The sequence below is a fragment of the Lithobates pipiens genome, unplaced genomic scaffold (assembly GCF_037356315.1).
Source record: "Lithobates pipiens isolate NorthernLeopardFrog02 unplaced genomic scaffold, aLitPip1_a1.2 Scaffold_16, whole genome shotgun sequence".
NCBI classification, from domain to species: Eukaryota; Metazoa; Chordata; class Amphibia; order Anura; family Ranidae; genus Lithobates; species Lithobates pipiens.
The window spans coordinates 269,555,167-269,573,807 of NW_027507748.1; the positions used below are offsets into that span (position 1 = coordinate 269,555,167).

At 38.4% G+C, this 18,641-nt stretch overlaps 1 protein-coding gene across 2 annotated transcripts in view; it reads right to left on the reverse strand.

Annotated features, from left to right (window-relative positions):
* Window positions 1-18,641, reverse strand: part of ACACA (acetyl-CoA carboxylase alpha) — a 480,408-nt gene that overhangs the window by 149,389 nt on the left and 312,378 nt on the right. For both annotated transcript variants that reach the window (XM_077481395.1, XM_077481394.1), the window contains exons 43-44: window positions 12,226-12,346; window positions 8,993-9,103 (exon numbers count right to left, since the gene is read on the reverse strand). In XM_077481395.1, coding sequence (XP_077337521.1) covers window positions 8,993-9,103; window positions 12,226-12,346 — 232 coding nt within the window. The remainder of the gene's footprint in view (window positions 1-8,992; window positions 9,104-12,225; window positions 12,347-18,641) is intronic.

Consider the following 18,641-nt stretch of genomic DNA (forward strand, 5'->3'; position numbering starts at 1 on the left):
AACTTTTACCTAGAAATATTAGTATCCAGTTATATTATGTACATTTAGGAAAGAATCCCCCAGATGTAAAGAGTGCCACCTTGTTCTCTGTGATGATCTTAAGGTGAATAACTAATAATACCAAGTTCACTATATGGACCACTTATGTATTTATGAGAATAAATGTGAGAATAAATTCAGTTGTTATTCTCTGCACCTTATCCAGTCCTCCAATATTTTTTTGTGATTTGGTGCCCAAAACTGAACTGCGTATTTCAGAGGAGATCTTAATAATGATTTGTACAGGGGCAAAATGATGTCTCTCTCTCTCTGCAGTCCATGCCTCTTTTAATACAAGAAAGTATTTTGCCAGCTTTGGAAACTGTAGCTTGTCATTGCATGTCATTAAGCTTATGATTTAACAGAGCACCCAGATCCTTCTCCCCCATTGATTCACCCAGTTGTTCCCTCCCTAGTATGTATGATGCATGCACATTTTAGCCCCCATGTGCATAACTTTAAATTTTTCAACATTAAATCCAATTTGCCAAACATTTGCCAATAGTGCATTGAGGTTGCCATGTTAGTTGGAGACATCCTTTAACCAGCTCAGCTCCAGAGCAATTTTTTTTGTTTTGTTTTCCGCACACATGTAAAAATCTTAATTTTTGGCAATAAAATTAATTAAACCCCCAGAACATTATATATTTTCTGAAAGCAGATGCCCTGTAGAATAAAAAGGTGATAGTTGCAAATTTTTGTTTCAGGTGATATTTATGCAACTGTTTATTAAACACAAACTTTCAGCAAAAAATATATAAAATTTAGTGCAAAACCACACTCTATAATACCCATTTTTGGTTAAAATATAAAATGTCTATCCACAAATGGCAACCTCCGAAAGAGGATTAGAATCACAATCCAATAGGAACTACCGAGTATAAAAGAGAAGAGAGGCACCTCTAAGTGTAGCAATATGGTTACATTTAATGAAGGTAAAACATTTAGCAACTGGTTGATGATTAAAAAAGGCACATCTAATAAGTATGCAGGGATCTGGGGAAAAGCTGTCCAGATAGACCAGCCTCAGCACCGCCGGCTCTCACCGCTGTCAGTCTGCAATCATGATTAGGAGGCCTACCCTGCAGTAGAGCAATCTGAAAGCGAGGCTTGAAGTGCTCATGGAGCGTAGCATGGAAGGAATGACGTTGATGTCGGTGCGGAGGATGTTCTATGCAGATAGCTATACCCTGGATGCTTGCATGCTTAGATGTGCCCGTTTTAATCCTCAACCATGTGAGGTGCTAAATGTTGCACCTTCATTAAATGTAACCATATTGCTACAATTAGAGGTGCCTCTCTTCTCTTTTATACTAAGTTGTGACATGACGCTACTTGTATATTAAGACATCACTCGTTTGTCAAGTCAAAATTTATAAAAAAAAATTGTTCTTCGTGCAAAACACTCTCAAACCACGTTAGTCTCAATCCAAGGTTTTACTGTATATTAAAAAGTAAGGGTCTCAAAACTCAATCTTGGGGTACACCACTAACAACCCTAGACCATTCAGAGTATATATCATTAACCGCTACTCTCTGAATATGGACTTTTAGTCAGTTTTCTATCCATTTACAAACTGATCTGCTTGTAGACTTTACCTTACACAACCGCCTCATAGAAAGAAATCAGATGTGTCTGACAACTTCTGTCTTTCATGAGTCCATGCTGACGCTTGCTTAAAATTCCAGCAATTATAGCTTTTTTTGTGGTCTTTTATTAAGCTCTCCAGTATCTTCCCAACTATAGAAGTTAAACTAACAGGTCTATAGTTTCTTGGTAAAGACTTTGACACCTTTTTAAATATAGGTACTACGTTGGCCTTACACCAATCCAGTGGTACTATGCCAGTCAATAAAAATTAGAAACAATGGCTTTGAAATGACAGAGCTCAATTCTTTTAGGACCTGCGGGTGTATGCAATCTGGTCCAGGTGCCTTATTGACTTTTATTCTGTCTAAATATTATCTGGGCCGTATCACTTTTGAGCCATAGTGGATCATTTGGGGCTGTGTCAATACTATCCCCATTATGGTTATGGGCTTCCTCATGCTCCTTTGTTTACACAGAGCTGAAGAAGGTGTTTAATACATTTGCCTTGTCTTTGTCCCTAGTCACCCACTCTTATTTTGTAAAGGGCCTACATGCTCAGACCTGACCTTTTTACTATTAATATATTTGAAGAATTTCTTTGGGTTTGTCTTACTCTTTTTTGCAACCTATCATTCGTTTAGAATTTTTGTGACCTTTAATTCCTTTCTACATATTCTATTATATTCCTTGTAGCAGTTAAATGATGTTGTTACTTAATTTTTATATTTTTTAAAAGCTATTTTCTTATAAATTTATAGCTTTTTTTTTTTTTTACTTTGGCCTTGAGCTACATAGCTTTTATTTTTAGCCTTTTAAACTTGTTGCCCATGGTATTATATTTTGCAGTGTGTTCGCATACAGTCATTTTGAAGAATTCCCATTTCTGTTCTGTGTTCATTGATGCCAATCAGAATGGGAATTCTTCAAAATGACTGTATGTGAACACACTGCAAAATATATTCCCACATTGCCTCCGGAACCCTTAAGCCCATGTACTCACGGTCAGACATTCCGACAGATTTTGTCCGAAACTGGTGTTGCATACACACAGTCAGACAAAGTTTTTGGAAAATCCGATAGCTCGGAATGTGATGACGTTATTTCGTTACGACGGGACTACGTTCAGGCTAGTAGCCAATAGCTTTGGTCTGGGAATTTGATCTGAGCATGCGTGGCACTTTGTCCGATCGGAATTCTCTACAAACGATCAGACAAAGTCCGATCGGACCAGTTTGTCAGAAAACGTAAAACTTTGTCGGTCGGATATTCCGATGGAAACAGACCGATGGAGCCCACACACGGTCGGATTATCCGTCAACGCGGTCCGATCGGACATTTTCCATCGGAATGTCCGATCGTGTGTACAAGGGCTAAGAGAATGTGGGCTGGGGGATCACATGTAACAGTGGGGTTGTCCTCCATTAATCTATTTACAAACATGGTGCTCCTGTGTGGTAATGGTACAACTAGGCCCAAAATGTGAGGCAAGATCTCAGGAATTCATAGACCAAAGCCGTGGGAGACAAACTCAAACTCACTGGCTGAGGTTGATGGAAGAAAAATCCAAAAGAAGAAATAAAAGTAAAGGAAAATGCTAGTAAAGACGGCAGTAAAAATGTCCATGTTTCTAGGACAATAACAAAAAACTGAGGCTTGCTATATGCTGTAAAGGAGGAGTCATTCTACAGTTGGATTGCAGTTTTTCTGTTTGTTAGTGTCCAATCCTCCTGTCGGTGGCAGAATCTGATCATCTGAATACCTGTGCGCCTCACTAGATAAGAATAAAAATGAAACCTGGCCAAACATGCATAGAATTATTTTAATCAGCCTTTGGGCTGAACAAAACCATCTAGCAGGATTCCTCCATCCAAGCTTACAGCTCAAAAGGGACAATGTTGTTATAATCCTGCAAACAGCGCCAGCTGGCTGTTAGAATACCTGAGCAGGGTATGTATCATCTGGTTCACCAGAAACTAGTGCAAATTCACTCAGTGTATAGCCAGCATTAGATTTATCAGTTTGTCAATGGAAACTTCCACAAAAGGAAAAATATTTATTCTGATGACAAGCTTATAAAGAAGTATGGACTGATGTACACGCAACTTCTGGATTAGCAGAATTATCTCAGAGACACTCTTACTTATTTAAACCCAAAACATGCCAAACCTGGTCATTATGACACCTGACAGACCAGCAAAACAAGAAAATGGTCAGCATCATCTTTACAACAAAAACTCCAGAGGAAGTCCATTTACAAAATGTGTCAAGGAGGTGGATATGCGTAATATCACATGATACCAGAAATCTTGGCTTCAGCTGCGCTGTTCAGATTACATGACAGCAATAAGCAAGCCTGACATACTAGTAAGGTTTTAGCACACTGAGTGTTTTATGCTATGTTTAACCACTTAAGGACTGAGCCTCTTTCTGAGATTTGGTGTTTACAAGTTAAAAACATTTTTTTGCTAGAAAATGACTTAGAACCCAAAAACATTATATATATTTATTCTAACACCCTAGAGAATAAAATGGCGTTCGTTGCAATACTTTCTGTCACACTGTATTTGTGCAGCGGTCTTACAACCCCACTTTTTTGGGGAAAAAATACACTTATTTGAATTAAAAAATAAGACAACAGTAAAGTTAGCTCATTATTTTTTTTTATACTGTGAAAGATAATATTACGCTGAGTAAATTGATACCTGACATGTCACGCTTCAAAATTGCGCCCGCTCGTGGAATGGCGACAAACTTTTACCCTTACAACTACCGTATATACTCGAGTATAAGCCGAGATTTTCAGCCTCTTTTTTGAGGCTGAAAGTGCCCCCCTCGGCTTATACTCGAGTCATCGCTGTCTGCCCGCTCGATCAGCGTGTCGAGCAGACAGACAGCGGCCATTCTATTCAAAAGCCGCGCCTCCGGCTCCGCCTTCGCCTGTGATAGGCGGAACACTGAATTTCCCAGCAGCCTGTGTTCCGCCTATCACGGACATCGTATCATCCTCGTACTACGGACGAGGATGATACGACGTCTGTGATAGGCGGAACACAGGCTGCTGGGAAATTCAGTGTTCCGCCTATCACAGGCGAAGGCGGCGGCGCAGCTTTTGAATTTTACAATGGCCGCCGACGAAGAGGGCACGGGACGGAGGCAAGGCAAGGCACGGCACGGCACGGGACGGGACGGGACGGGGGCAAGGCAAGGCACGAAACGGGACGGATGCAAGGAGGCAAGGCACGGGACGGAGGCTCGGGACAAAGGTAGGCTGGACACACACACACACACACACACACACACACACACACACATGGATGGAGACACACACAGGGATGGATGGATGGATGGATGGAGACACACACACACAGGGATGGATGGATGGATGGATGGAGACACACACACACAGGGATGGATGGATGGATGGATGGAGACACACACACACAGGGATGGATGGATGGATGGACACACACACACACAGGGATGGATGGACGGACACACAGGGATGGACGGACACACAGGGATGGACGGACACACAGGGATGGACGGACACACAGGGATGGACGGACACACACACAGGGATGGACAGGCATGTCTCACCCTCGGCTTATACACGAGTCAATAAGTTTGCCAGTTTTTTTGGGGGTAAATTGGGGGCCTCGGCTTATATTCGGGTCGGCCTATACTCGAGTATATACGGTATCTATAGGCGACATTTAAAAAATTCTACAGGTTGCATGTTTTAAGTTACAGAGCAGGTCTAGGGCTAAAATGATTGCTCTCGCTCTATTGATCATGGCGATACCTCACATGTGTGGTTTGAACATAGTTTTCATACGCGGGCGCTACTCACATATGCGTTCGCTTCTGCACACGAGCTCCACGGGATGGGGCACGTTTAAAAAAATTGTTTTTCTTATTTAGTTTACCTTATATTTTTATACTTTTCTTTTAAAAATGCAATTAAAAATGCACCAAAATGCAATAAAAAATAAATTAAATTAAAATGTCACTTTAAGAGCTAGGGGTGGAAGTGACATTTGACATTACTTCCACCCTGCAATCATATGGAGACGGGTGGGGGCCATCTTCTTCTCATTCATCTCCATGCCTAACAGGAGAGCAAACCCCTTCACCTCCACCGGCGGCTCCGGTAGGCGGCGGAGGGAGGCAGAGGGCATGGAAGAATGGCAGTGGGGGGGGGGGTTCACTGATAAAATCGATCTTGCGGCGAATCTGCCACAGAGAGCACTTTTATCTGAAAGTGGACCACTCGCTGAAGAAGAGGATATCAACGATATTCCTCTTCAAAGTAGTGACATAAAACTACGGCGGGCGGTCCATAAGTGGTTAATAAGGCTGTTTTAATATGTTTGCACAGCATTTCTTATCTATGAGATATGAGGGACATAAGGAACTGTGCATACAGCAATATTTACGTGGAGCACACGAAGACCTACTTAAGAGGCACCAATAAGAGGTCATGGAAATCCACTGAGTGAGCTGTGGTACAGCAAGGAGGTAAATTGCACTTGGAGGAAGGATTCAATACACAGTGGGGCACTTTGGGGTGTTTTTCTGGCATGGGATCACAAGTTGGATAGCACAATTAAACTGTGTAGACTTTATGTCAAGAAAACTGAGTGTTGCAATATCACACAGTTTGTTATTGGGCACATATTTAACATTTTCATGTTAATTGGAGTTTCTCTTAGTGCTCAGTATTTTTGCAAATGATCACAAGGTTAGCCCAGGTGATAATTTAATCTAGCAGCTTTTAACAAAAAAAATTGAACAGGCAATTTTTGGGCAGTACATGGTAATTTTTTAAGTCTTAATTGAAGGTAGATTCCTTTTGTGTCCTGATGAAGCTCAAGTCGCCTGTAATTAAAGTGGTGAGACCTTAATATCGACTTTGTCTAGCAACACAATCTGTGTGTATGATTTCAGTGCAATTTTCTTTACATTTATCGATTTACTGTTTATGTAGTTTGAGGGCTTACACAAACAATCTGGTTAATTTATGTCCAATCTGGTAGAACCTCAAGTTCCCCAGTTGTAGGTAGAAATGTTAATAAAATTGTAGATTTTGACAGCCTCATCCTAAAATAAAAATGGTCCTACCATGACACAAAGGAACTGATGTAAAGGCAACAACAGAGTACCTGCACTTTATTAGTAATAGTTTATACACTTTGTTGGACTTGACTGTAAATATTATATTAAATATCCATTTTTATCATCACAGAATGGAGGAAAAAAATCTACTGTCCACAAAACTTGTGGGTCATGCGATTCCAGCTGCTTTTTCTAACATTTAACCACTTCAGCCCTGGAAGAATTGGCTGCTCAAATTTTTTGTGATATGGCACTGCGTCACTTTAACTGTCAATTGTGTGGTCGTGCGACACTGTACTCAAACAAAATTCATGTCCCTTTTTCCCACAAATAGAGCTTTCTTTTTGGTGGTAGCATTTGATCTCTGAGGTTTTTATTTTTTGCGCTATAAATAAAAAAAGAGCGACAATTTTGGAAAAAAACACAATGTTTTGCACTATTACTTTGTAATAAATAGCCCCATTTAAAAAAAAAAAAAAAAAGCTACTTTTTCCTCATTTTAGGCCGAAATTATATATGGCATTTTTATTCATTTCATTTATTTTACTAGTAATGGTGGCGATCTGTGATTTTTATTGAGACTACGACACATTTTTAGGCTGAATGACAGTTATACAGCGATCAGTGCTTTAAAAATGCACTGATTACTGTATAAATGTCACTGGCAGCTAAGGGGTTAACACTAGGGGGCAATCAAGAGGTTAACTGTTTTCCCTATGTGTGTGTTCTAACTTTGGGTGATGGGGCGGACTATTGGAGATGAGAGAACATGATTCCCAGCTCATAGGAACTCCTGATCTCTCTCCTTAGTTCACAGCATAGGAATTTGTGTATTTATACACACACACACGTCCCTGTTCTGCCTCTCATGCCTGTGATCATTCGTGGCCAGTGGTCATCGTGATCGTCGGTCACGAGCATCGACACCTCCTGCTATCCTGCTTAAAGGGACTGACATACAGCTACGATGGTTCACGTGATCTTGCTAACCTGCCACAGTATAATGACGGCGGCTGGTCGGCAATAGTTAAAGTCATAATAAAGGCACATTGTTTATTTACATGGTCTGTTCTATTTCTGTATGTGGATGATGGTACTGTAAATATTTTGATAAAATAAAACAAAAAAAACCTTTTAAGTACCCTTTCTCTAATTGACTAATTGATATACAGTTTTCACATGACCCAGATCTTTCCCAGCCTGTCTGCAAGGAAACAAAATCAGGAGGAGCTTCTAGTCCTCTGCTGCTGGTCACATGTTAAAAAAAAAAAAGATGGCCTTTGGAATACAGAGTAAGAATAAGTAAATAATATCAATAAACAGTTATAAATTGGCATACAAATATATATTTGAAACAAAATCTTTATTATTTTGTGGAAACATGGTGTAAGTGGATTTCTGCCAGTCACAGGCTGTGTCATGACCCCTTCAGCCTGTGTCTTAAAATAAGAGGGAGGTGAAGCCTCCATTAATCTACATGTAATATGCCATCCCCATTGTGTTTAGCTAGTTAGTGGGCATGGCAGAACAGGGAGGGAGTGGGCTGTCATTTACCACTGTGTATAAACCCACATGTGTCACTCTATAGCCATATAGGCTGTTCAGACGTGATAAGGAGGAAATGGTCAGCATACAAACTCACTGAAAACTGAGAATGTGCAGAGTTGCCACCACAGCTGCAAAATCCCTAGCTAAATTGGGGACATGAACAAAAGGTGGCGATAGAGAGCAGCGGGATCAACCAGGTTTTTTGCAGAATACAGAAAACAAATCTCATTTTGACTGAGAGAGTATGAACAACATGTAATACATCATTTATTGATATTTTTTTTAATGATGTGGGTTTAGTCATACTTTAAGGCTACAGTAAAAATATGTAAATTAATTTAAATAAGAATTTACATGCTCCAGAGAGTAATCAGATTTTTGAGGAAACAATGCAGCCACAGAAAATGGACTTGGATAGTCAGATGTCTCATTGCATGTCATTTTCCAAAAGTTCTTAAAAAAAAATGTCTGCAGCACTGTTCTAATTATTTTTTTTAAAAGCACAGCAAAACATTTGGTTGCCTGTAAAACTTATGTCTCCACCTTTTGTCTTACAATTTTGTCATCATGGTTTATAAAGCTTGAATTACAGAATGCAATCATGTATATGTGTGTTTGAAAAAATAATAATCTTCTGCACAAATACTCTGATAAATCTAAAATAACATAACACAATATCACTGGAACAATGCTGCTTACTTTGTTCAGTGCTCCAGCTCCCGTCAGAATGATATGAGAGTTTTCAACCTGAATTGTTCTTTGACCCAGTCTGACCAAATATGCACCAATCCCAATTGCTCGACAAGTTACCTATAAAGGCAAGCAGAAACAATATACTGTATAACCAACATAATAATAAAGGATATCTAAACTCCAGAATAAAAATGCAATATATTACAGCTTACACTCCTTGGACGTGGTGACTGTATTTGTTTTATTTTTTTCTTTTCAAGCTAAAAAACTTTTCAACAAAGAAAATACCCATTGCCCCCCCCCCCCCCCCTTCTGTCTTTTTCCAAGTAGACCATTCATAATAATGAGATGTTGTAATTGTATAGATATTTGTACATTTCCTGTGATACATTTGTATTTTGTATTTCTTATTAGATATATTTAATCAGAGCTTCCTGTGATATTCAGTTTACTCAGTCCTGAAGAAACAGGCACCCCCCGTGAAATACGTAGACCGGCATACTATTGATGACATATCGCTAGTCTCTGCACTATGTGTATATTTTATCCGTGTGTTGCATGGTATATGCTACAATACCTTTTTAATGTAAACTTTGAATAAAAAAAAAATATTTTTATAAAACAATTTAGTGTTTACTGGGCTCTCATGGGCATACTTAAAATCCCATTACCCTTCTGTTCATTTTTGTTTACCCATTGTTCTTGCCACTTCCTGTGAGCTGCACAGAAGAATATCTTCCTTTCTAGCAATCACCTTTAAACTACCAATTGCTCTGCTCCCAATGTATTGGAGAAGAATAGATGCAGATTTTTTTGTAGTCCCAATCAGGAAAGCATCATAGGGTGACAACCATGGTCCCCTCAATAGATACAGTGGAGAATCGAGGTAACAATCCAGGAACAGGAAGTGTGTTATTTGCAGGAGATAATTAACCAAAAGTAGTTTGAAGAAAAGACACAAATGCAGGCACCACACCTTTGGTTTGGGCTTTGATACATTTTAAGTGTCTTCACATGTACAATATAGCTTGAGTAATTTCTTCTGGGCAGGAAATGAAATGTATATTACATATACCCTAATTTTTTGCTAGCTTACATTGTCCTATATAACCTATACACAAAATTACAGGAATAAAATATCTCAAGTAGTAAAAATGAAAAAAACAAAACAAAAAACAATTTGGGGTAAAAAATAAAGCACTTAAATATTTATTCAGAAACCTACACCAACCAACCAGATGTCTGTAAAGAGGAGTACAATTATTCTGTCCAAATTCAACCTATATTTGGATGAAATCCTTCTTAGTAATATTTAATATGAAAATAGTTAATGTTTATTATGTATACTGTCTGAACAATTGATGGAAGATGACATAGAAGCAGACACATTACATGTGGTTCCACACATGGTGGTCAAGCTAAAAGATGCTTAGAAGCCCCCCAAAAAAAACACAGCTCTATGTGCAATATCCATTTACTCTCAATCCCTCTGTTCCGCTACGCTTTAGTAAACATCAATTATTACTGTTGTTTGTGTGTGAATGTTAAACTACTTACTTTCATTGTCACATTGATATAGGGTACTGAGTGCCTGGAATATTTACTGTATATCCCATTAATTATTATGCAGAGTATGTTACCCGCTCAGTTGAGCTTGTTTTGTTTTTTATATGTTTATTTTACACAAAACCAATATAAGCCAAAATTTCACTTATTACTATTTTGGAAGCAACAATCCTTCCAAAATATATATATTTTTTTGCCGACTAAGGCTGAACAAACCTCCATATCTTTTTTCCAAACTCTGTTTTACCTTCCATCCAGTCTCACTCCACTTGGTGCAATGGTGAGGGCTCATACATCCTTTTTCATAATGTACCGTTTGTATAAAGAAAAAATGCAGACCCCCTTCTTCTGGAGTGTAGGAGGATGGATCTTGGAACTTACGTGCTGAGATTTCACCAATAGAGAGCCAGTGTGTGACTAAGCTATACAGTATCTCAGTATTGGATGGAATTACTTTTTTAAACGCCAGATTTTTTTCAACTATGTAAAAATGGACGGTTCACAATTTGGTTAAATAAAGTTGTAAGTATAGTACAGGTAAACTATTAATATTTCTATTAGGTGAACATACAGCTTGTGGTTTAGTTGTTACTGTCCATTAGGTGTCACTGTTTGTTTAGTTTTGTGCATCCTGTTCTTGTGTCTAGCTCTTTAGAGGATTACATTGGGATCAGAGGTTAACATATATGATTTTTTTTAAATGGAAGATGTATTTTGTGTCCAATGTACACTAAAACTAATTTCAATTTATTTTTCAAATATTTTAAAGTGAGAACCATGAGAATTTGAGTGAAGAAATAGGTATACACTAAACCTGCCTTAAAATAGAAATGATGGCTGGAGCATATTATCACTGTTAAACCAAATAGCATGTGACTAGTCATTATTCATGCTTAATGGCATTAGTTTAGCTAATTTACACTTATAGTCTAACTCCAGCTTGTTATTTTTTTTGTTTTGTTTTTTTTTATTTCATTTTTGATAAAGTGCAGAAGACTTAATTTTTGTCTGTGATTTCATTGATGAAATATCCTTTACTTCTTGCCCTGTGACACAAGGACAAGGAATGGGGAAAAGGCTCTAACCAGGACTGGAAGGCATGGGCAGCTATAAACATATTATCAGAAGTTGCTCGCTCTACTAAATATGTGTTGATGCGGGAGATTTTTCGATCACTTAGAGATCAAATTAGGGGAAATCTCCACAACAGAGGCATAAATAGTAATGACAACCAGACTGTAATGTTTAACCATTCCTCACACTATCCAAAATAAAATAAAACAAAACATAATCTGCGTTTTAAGACTTAACAATTTAGGTAATAATTCCCTTCACACAACCTGAAATCTGGATTTCTATGGATTAGCTAAAAATTTCATTGCTAGCACATCTAACGTCCCCAGTAAAAGGCTTCTCATTGGCATCTCTCAACTGCTTGTATTTAGTTACAGCTGTGTAGACAGTATATATTTTTTTCATAAACATTACATATTCCCTGCATAGGTAGTACCCTACTTTAAGCTCAAAGCCTGTATTTTTGTAAGAATGTCATAAAATATGGGAACAAAACAGACTCCCATGCACAAAATCCTTATGCTACATTTAGCTTATGTGTTTTAGTTTGTTTTGGAAATGTGGTTTAATAAAATCCACAAACTGCTTTTTGTGATTACCAGATTAATTGTGATGACTTCTTCATAAGCCAATGATGATTCTCCAGCAATCATACCAGATCCTCGAAGATTCTCCACTCCGAGGCCTTCTTCCTTTCCAATGATATCTGTTATTTTGTACCTGAAGGTCGAAAAAATCATAAGTTTGTTGTATCATGCAGACAGTAATTAACTTTCCAACTTGTTTTCCTAAGATATAAACATGCAAACTATTTTGTGGTACTAACATGTTTTAAAGCATTTTTAAGTCAGAACATCTAAAGCACTATAGCAATATCACTTTGCCCCCATTCACCCATGAGTGTTTTGTAGCTTGAATCTCCAAAACACACAATATTGCAAATTCCATGCTTTTCAAATATCCCTGGTAGAGAGTGATAGGTGTCCCAGGAGCTGCACATCAAGTTAATGGCTGCTGTATGAAAATGAAAAGTCTCAGCCTGGACCCCCACCAGGCCATGCCCTAAATGCATTTCACTCTGCCCATGCCCATGAGTAAGTTCCAGTGGGCAGAGTGAAATGAATCCGGGGAATGGCCTGGCGAGGTCACTCTTTAGCATTGCCTGAGGCATACACAAGCTCCCTTCCCGGGCAGCACTAACAGCGTTGGGCTAATGACTTTATTCCCATAAAGCCTGAGTGGCTCACACACATATCATTTCAATTGTCCCTGTTCACATTTGAGTGTTCAGGCACCCGTAGCTGAACATGGTGCATGAGCAATGTTTTGGACAGAATGGGACCCCATTGACTTCAATATATCTATACAAAAAAAATGCAAAAACCCATGTTACGCATGTTTTCTGGCGCTCCCATTATTAACAGTCTATGGAGCCAAAACGCATAATCTTGCCCCAAAAGAAATCCTGTATGGCACTTCACTCTTAAAAATAAATCAAATAGGCATGGAAACAAAATGCCTAGAAATCACCTAGATACACAGTGTTCAAGTGTGAATGGGGGATTAAACTTAAAAAAAAAAAAAAAAAAAAACATTCAGCAGTGTTTGAAGATAGCGACAGAATCACAAACTTTAGTAGCTACTAATATTGTCGAATGCAGCTGCTGATGATTTTTGCACACTAGTGATTTGTAGTTGCCTAGAAAATAATTTTAGCCAGCTATGGCAGCAAATAAGCGGAGAGATTAAATAGTGGAATTAAACTGATGTAGCAATGTTTCATGGTCATGGTCCTAATACTTTCTCTAACAAGGGTCATAGAGTAGTGTTGCGATGACTATTTGTATTGACTCTATAATAATATGGAGTTAGAGTTTAAAACCATGTGGTGTTACAGGCTAAGGCCCCCTCCATTGATATGTAAATAAACCAGTTGGATAGATTTTGGAGCAGAGGACAAGAAGTTGGTCGGAGGGGCTTGGGGTCTTTTGGAAACAAGCATGTGGAGACAAAGGAGTTTTATTTTGGGAGACAAATAGGCAAGATGTGGCTGCCAGACACCGGAGAGTTTTGGAGACGTTTTGAGTTTGGACCATGAAGGACATTCCATTTTGAATCATACTTACATAGTTAGTCAGGTTGAAAAAAGACACAAGTCCATCCAGTTCAACCAAAAAAATATATATATATACTAAATATCATACCAGCCCATATACCCAATTCTATACCCACAGTTGATCCAGAAGAAGGCAAAAAACCCCAGCAGAGCATGATCCAATTTGCTAAAGCAGGGGAAAAAATACCTTCCTGATCCCCCGAGAGGCAATTGGATTTTCCCCGGATCAACCTTACCTATAAATGTTAGTACCCAGTTATATTATGTACACTTAGGAAATAATCCAGGCCTTTCTTAAAGCAATCCACTGAGCTGGCCATAACCACCTCTGCAGGGAGTCTATTCCACATTTTCACAGCTCTTACTGTGAGGAAACCTTTCCGTATTTGGAGATGAAATCTCTTCTCCTCTAGACGTAAAGAGTGCCCCCTTGTCCTCTGTTTGACTGTAAAGTGAATAACTCGACACCAAGTTCCCTATATGGACCCCTTATATATTTGTACATGTTGATCATATCCCTCCTTAATCTCCTCTTATCAAGAGTGAATAAATTCAGTTCCTCTAATCTTTCCTCATAGCTGAGTTCCTCCATGCCTCTTATCAGTTTGGTTGCCCTTCTCTGCACTTTCTCCAGTTCACTGATATCTTTTTTGAGAACTGGTGCCCAAAACTGAACTGCATATTCTAGATGAGGTCTTACTAATGATTTGAACAGGGGAAAAATTATATATCTCTCTCTGGAGTCTATATCTCTCTTAATACAGGAAAGGACGTTGCTCGCTTTGGAAGCCGCAGCTTGGCATTGCATGCTATTATTGAGCTTATGAATGGCCTACCAAAAACCCCAGATCCTTCTCCACTATGGATTCCCCCAGTTGTACTCCCCCTAGAATGTATGATGCATGCATATTCTTAGCCCCAAAGTGCATAACTTTACATTTATCAACATTAAACCTCATCTGCCACATAGTCGCCCAATTAGACAGAGCATTGAGGTTGGCTTGTAAATTGGAGACATCCTGTAAGGACGTTATTCCACTGCATAGCTTGGTGTCATCTGCAAACACGGAAATTTTACTTTTGATCCCAGACCCAATATAATTTAGAAAGATATTAAAAAGTAAGGGTCCCAACACTGAACCTTGGGGTACACCACTGATAACCTTAGACCATTCAGAGTAAGAATCATTAACCACTACTCTCTGAATTCTGTCTTTTAGCCAGTTTTCTATCTATTTACAAACTGATATTTCCAAACCTGTAGACTTTACCTTACACAAGAGCCGTGTGTGCGGAACTGTATCGAACGCTTTTGCAAAATCCAAATATATCACGTCCACCGCCACCCTTCTGTCCAAGGTTTTACTTACCACCTCATAAAAAGAAATCAGGTTTGTCTGACAACTTCTGTCTTTCATAAATCCATGCTGTCTGTTGCTCAAAATATTTTTATCCAGCAAGAACTCGTCTATGTGTTATTTTATTAATCCCTCCAGTATCTTCCCAACTATAGAAGTTAAACTAACGGGTCTATAATTACTTTTGTAAAGACTTTGTTACCTTTTTAAATATAGGCACCACATTTGCCCTGCGCCAATCCAGTGGTACTATTCCTGTCATTAATGAGTCCCTAAGTAGAGTAACTGTTTAGTTTACTTAAGGCGTACATATTGTACATGTCTATATTTAGCTAGAAAGAATAATTGGCTTGCGCATGCTGTAAGCATATTTTTGTAAGCTATGAGTTGTAACAGTGTAGGAAACAAACCTTGCGCCAAAATAATACTTTTAGAAATAACCAAACTATATATTATATATATATAGCTGCTCCCATAAAAACACTGTGCAATTTGAAAAAAAAATGAGTGACGGGGGGCGCTGTGAGATTATAATATGTATCTAATCTCAATAGACCATATAACATGGAATAAAGTGATGTGCTAAAAAGTGCTACGTGCGGTATCTACTACCTTCCAGAAAAAAATTACAGGACTTAAATAAATCAATTAAAATATAAAGTGCAACATCATACGTGCCAATACAACAAAACATTTTTAAAAAACGAAAACAAAAATTAAAACACAGTGATGAAGTCCATAAAGTGAATTATTGGTGACTTTAAATCTTGATGGCAGAAAGGGAATCCTTTACCGTAAACATAAAACACCCCAGAAGTGCTCAGATATGAAAACTGCTCACCAGATGGATATGACCTCTTTACTTAAAGCGGTTCTTCACCCTAAAGGGGATGTTCCGCTAATCTTATCCCTCCCCCCCTCCGGTGCCACAATCGGCACCTTTCAGGGGGGAGGGGGGTGCAGTTACCTGGATAATCCAGGTAACTGCACCCACTTCCGGCCAGACCGCTGCAGACCCCCGCAGACGCTCCGCCCCCCCGTTGTGTTCTGGGAAACACACAGTTCCCAGAGACACAGCGGGGGACCATAAGAGACGCGCAGCGCGACTTGCGTATGCGCAGTAGGGAACCGGGCAGTGAAGCCGTCATGCTTCACTTCCCGATTCCCTGACAGAGGATGGCGGCGGTGGCAGCAGCCAGATGAGCGATCGCTCGTCATCTGCCGCCGACATCGCTGGAACCTGGGACAGGTAAGTGTTATTTTATTAAAAGTCAGCAGCTGCAATATTAGTAGCTGCTGGCTTTTAATATTTTTTTTTTAGGTGCAGCTCCTCTTTAAAAAGAAGGTCTGATGGGCTGTAGGGAAATCCTGTTAGGAACCCTTTGTTAATGGATAAGATCTCCGTGTCATCCTTTCCTCCAAATTATCTCATAAGGAAAATAAAAGGACAAACCAATAGCACAATACTGTTTACTATTTCAAACAAATAAACAAACAGTAGGGTGCATGTTTACATTTGTAGTTGCCTTAGCCTGGCACTGAGGATAGCTTGCATGAATTGTAATATGGGAACCTTTCACTGATGGGCTTCAAGTCCAAAATGGCGTGCATTCCACTCGTGCTGGGAGAGAAACCGGAAGCGGAGATCCGGAAGTGACGTGACCAGAAGCGCTTCGACATACGCTTCGTAAGAATTACATCATCAGGAAGCAGAACAGTCACTAGGCATACATGCCCTTTATGGGTAGGAAATCACTGCGATTGGTGGAGATGCAGGTCTCCACCTTCCACCTATCGTACGGAAAAAAAACAGTTCATGCAGCTATCTTTTAATCTTACAATCTCTGTATTAGGCACCATTGCATAATATAAAAATCCCACATAACCCTAACATGATTCATAAACAATCATTATATATTGATACAATAATTGCACACTATGTAATGTAATACATTTGAATTACTATAAAAAATATATAATTTTTTTTACATAAAAATATCTTTTTAAAAAACAATAAATTACGTACTCTGAGTCATATGTAATAAGTGACTTTATTTTGTGTTCTTTTTTATTCATTACTGATTGGAATTTGTCTATTTTTCTACTTTTTCTTTTTGTAGTTTTGCAAGCTCAACATCTGGTACAGTAGTGGAAACCCTCTATCTAAAAATGTGCTCCATTTCTTTAGAGGATCTAAGACATTAGGGGCTATCTTATTTCTTAACCCTGGGGCCCGTCTATAAATGCATTTGGGTCTCCTTGGGAGGAGAGGTTTAAGGGCTTTATCCTTAAGGAGGATTGGCCAAAGTTTGCTAAAAATGTCCTCAACTTCTCTATACTGTCTATGAAATCCAGTAACAAAAGCCAATTCTCCTTTAAACTTCCTAGGTTTATTGTTGGTTATGAGTGAGTTTCTATCCATATTGAAACTTTATTTTTACATTTCTCAAATTATTTAGGGGTGTAACCTTTCTCAATGAACCTAGTAATCAGGGTATCTGAGTTGTATAATCCTGCAGGCTATCACAATATCTTCCAACTCTGGTTTTGGGTATCCCCCTAAGCCATCACGTTTGGTGCCAGCTTTGTAAGGGCACATAACCATTTCTGTCAGTTTCCTTAAAAAACGTTTTTAGTAGTTTATTTAGTTTTTTATTGAGTACCAAGTCTAAATAATTCATTGTTTCTGTGTGGTATTCTGCTGTAAATTTTAAACCATACCTATTTGTATTTAGCATGCTAATAAATGATCCCAAGCTTTCAGTTGGACCCTCCCATAATAGTACAATATCATCAATATATTGCTTGTAAAATAGGAGACCCTCCCACTTTTTTGCTTATATAATTACTTCTTCCCATTTATTTAGTACTATGTTGGCCACGCTGGGGGCATAATGTGCCCCCATAGCTACCCCTTTGATCTGTTTATAGTGTTGGTTATGGAAACAAATTGTTCCCCATTGCCATTTTTAATCCTTCAACCAAAAAATTGATTTTCGCCTTTTTCAGATTGATATTTCAAAGGCCATTTTACTGCTTTCAGACCATAACTTTGATTGATATTGCTATACAACGATTCAATATCAACTGTGACCAATATAGTATTAGGAGTAACTAATTTTTGGAGCATATTAATTCATTCTCTACCATTCTTAAGAAAAAAAAAAACTGTTATTAGAATCTAAAATAAATGATCTTAAATAAAGGATGGCACCTTTTCCGGATAACCTAGATTATCAAGAAAAAGCTAAAAAAAATGACAGATGTATTTAGCCAAATATGATGGAGAAATCAAAAAAATCTAAAGAAGCTTAGAAAATATCAAAGGGATCTGAAAGATTTAAGTGAAAACAAAATACAGTGGGGATGGAAAATATTCAGACCCCCTTAAATTTGTCACTCTTTGTTATATTGCAGCCATTAGCTAAAATCATTTAAGTTCATGTTTTTCCTCATTAATATGCACACAGCACCCCATATTGACAGAAAAACACAGAATTGTTGACATTTTTGCATATTTATTAAAAAAAGAAAAAGTGAA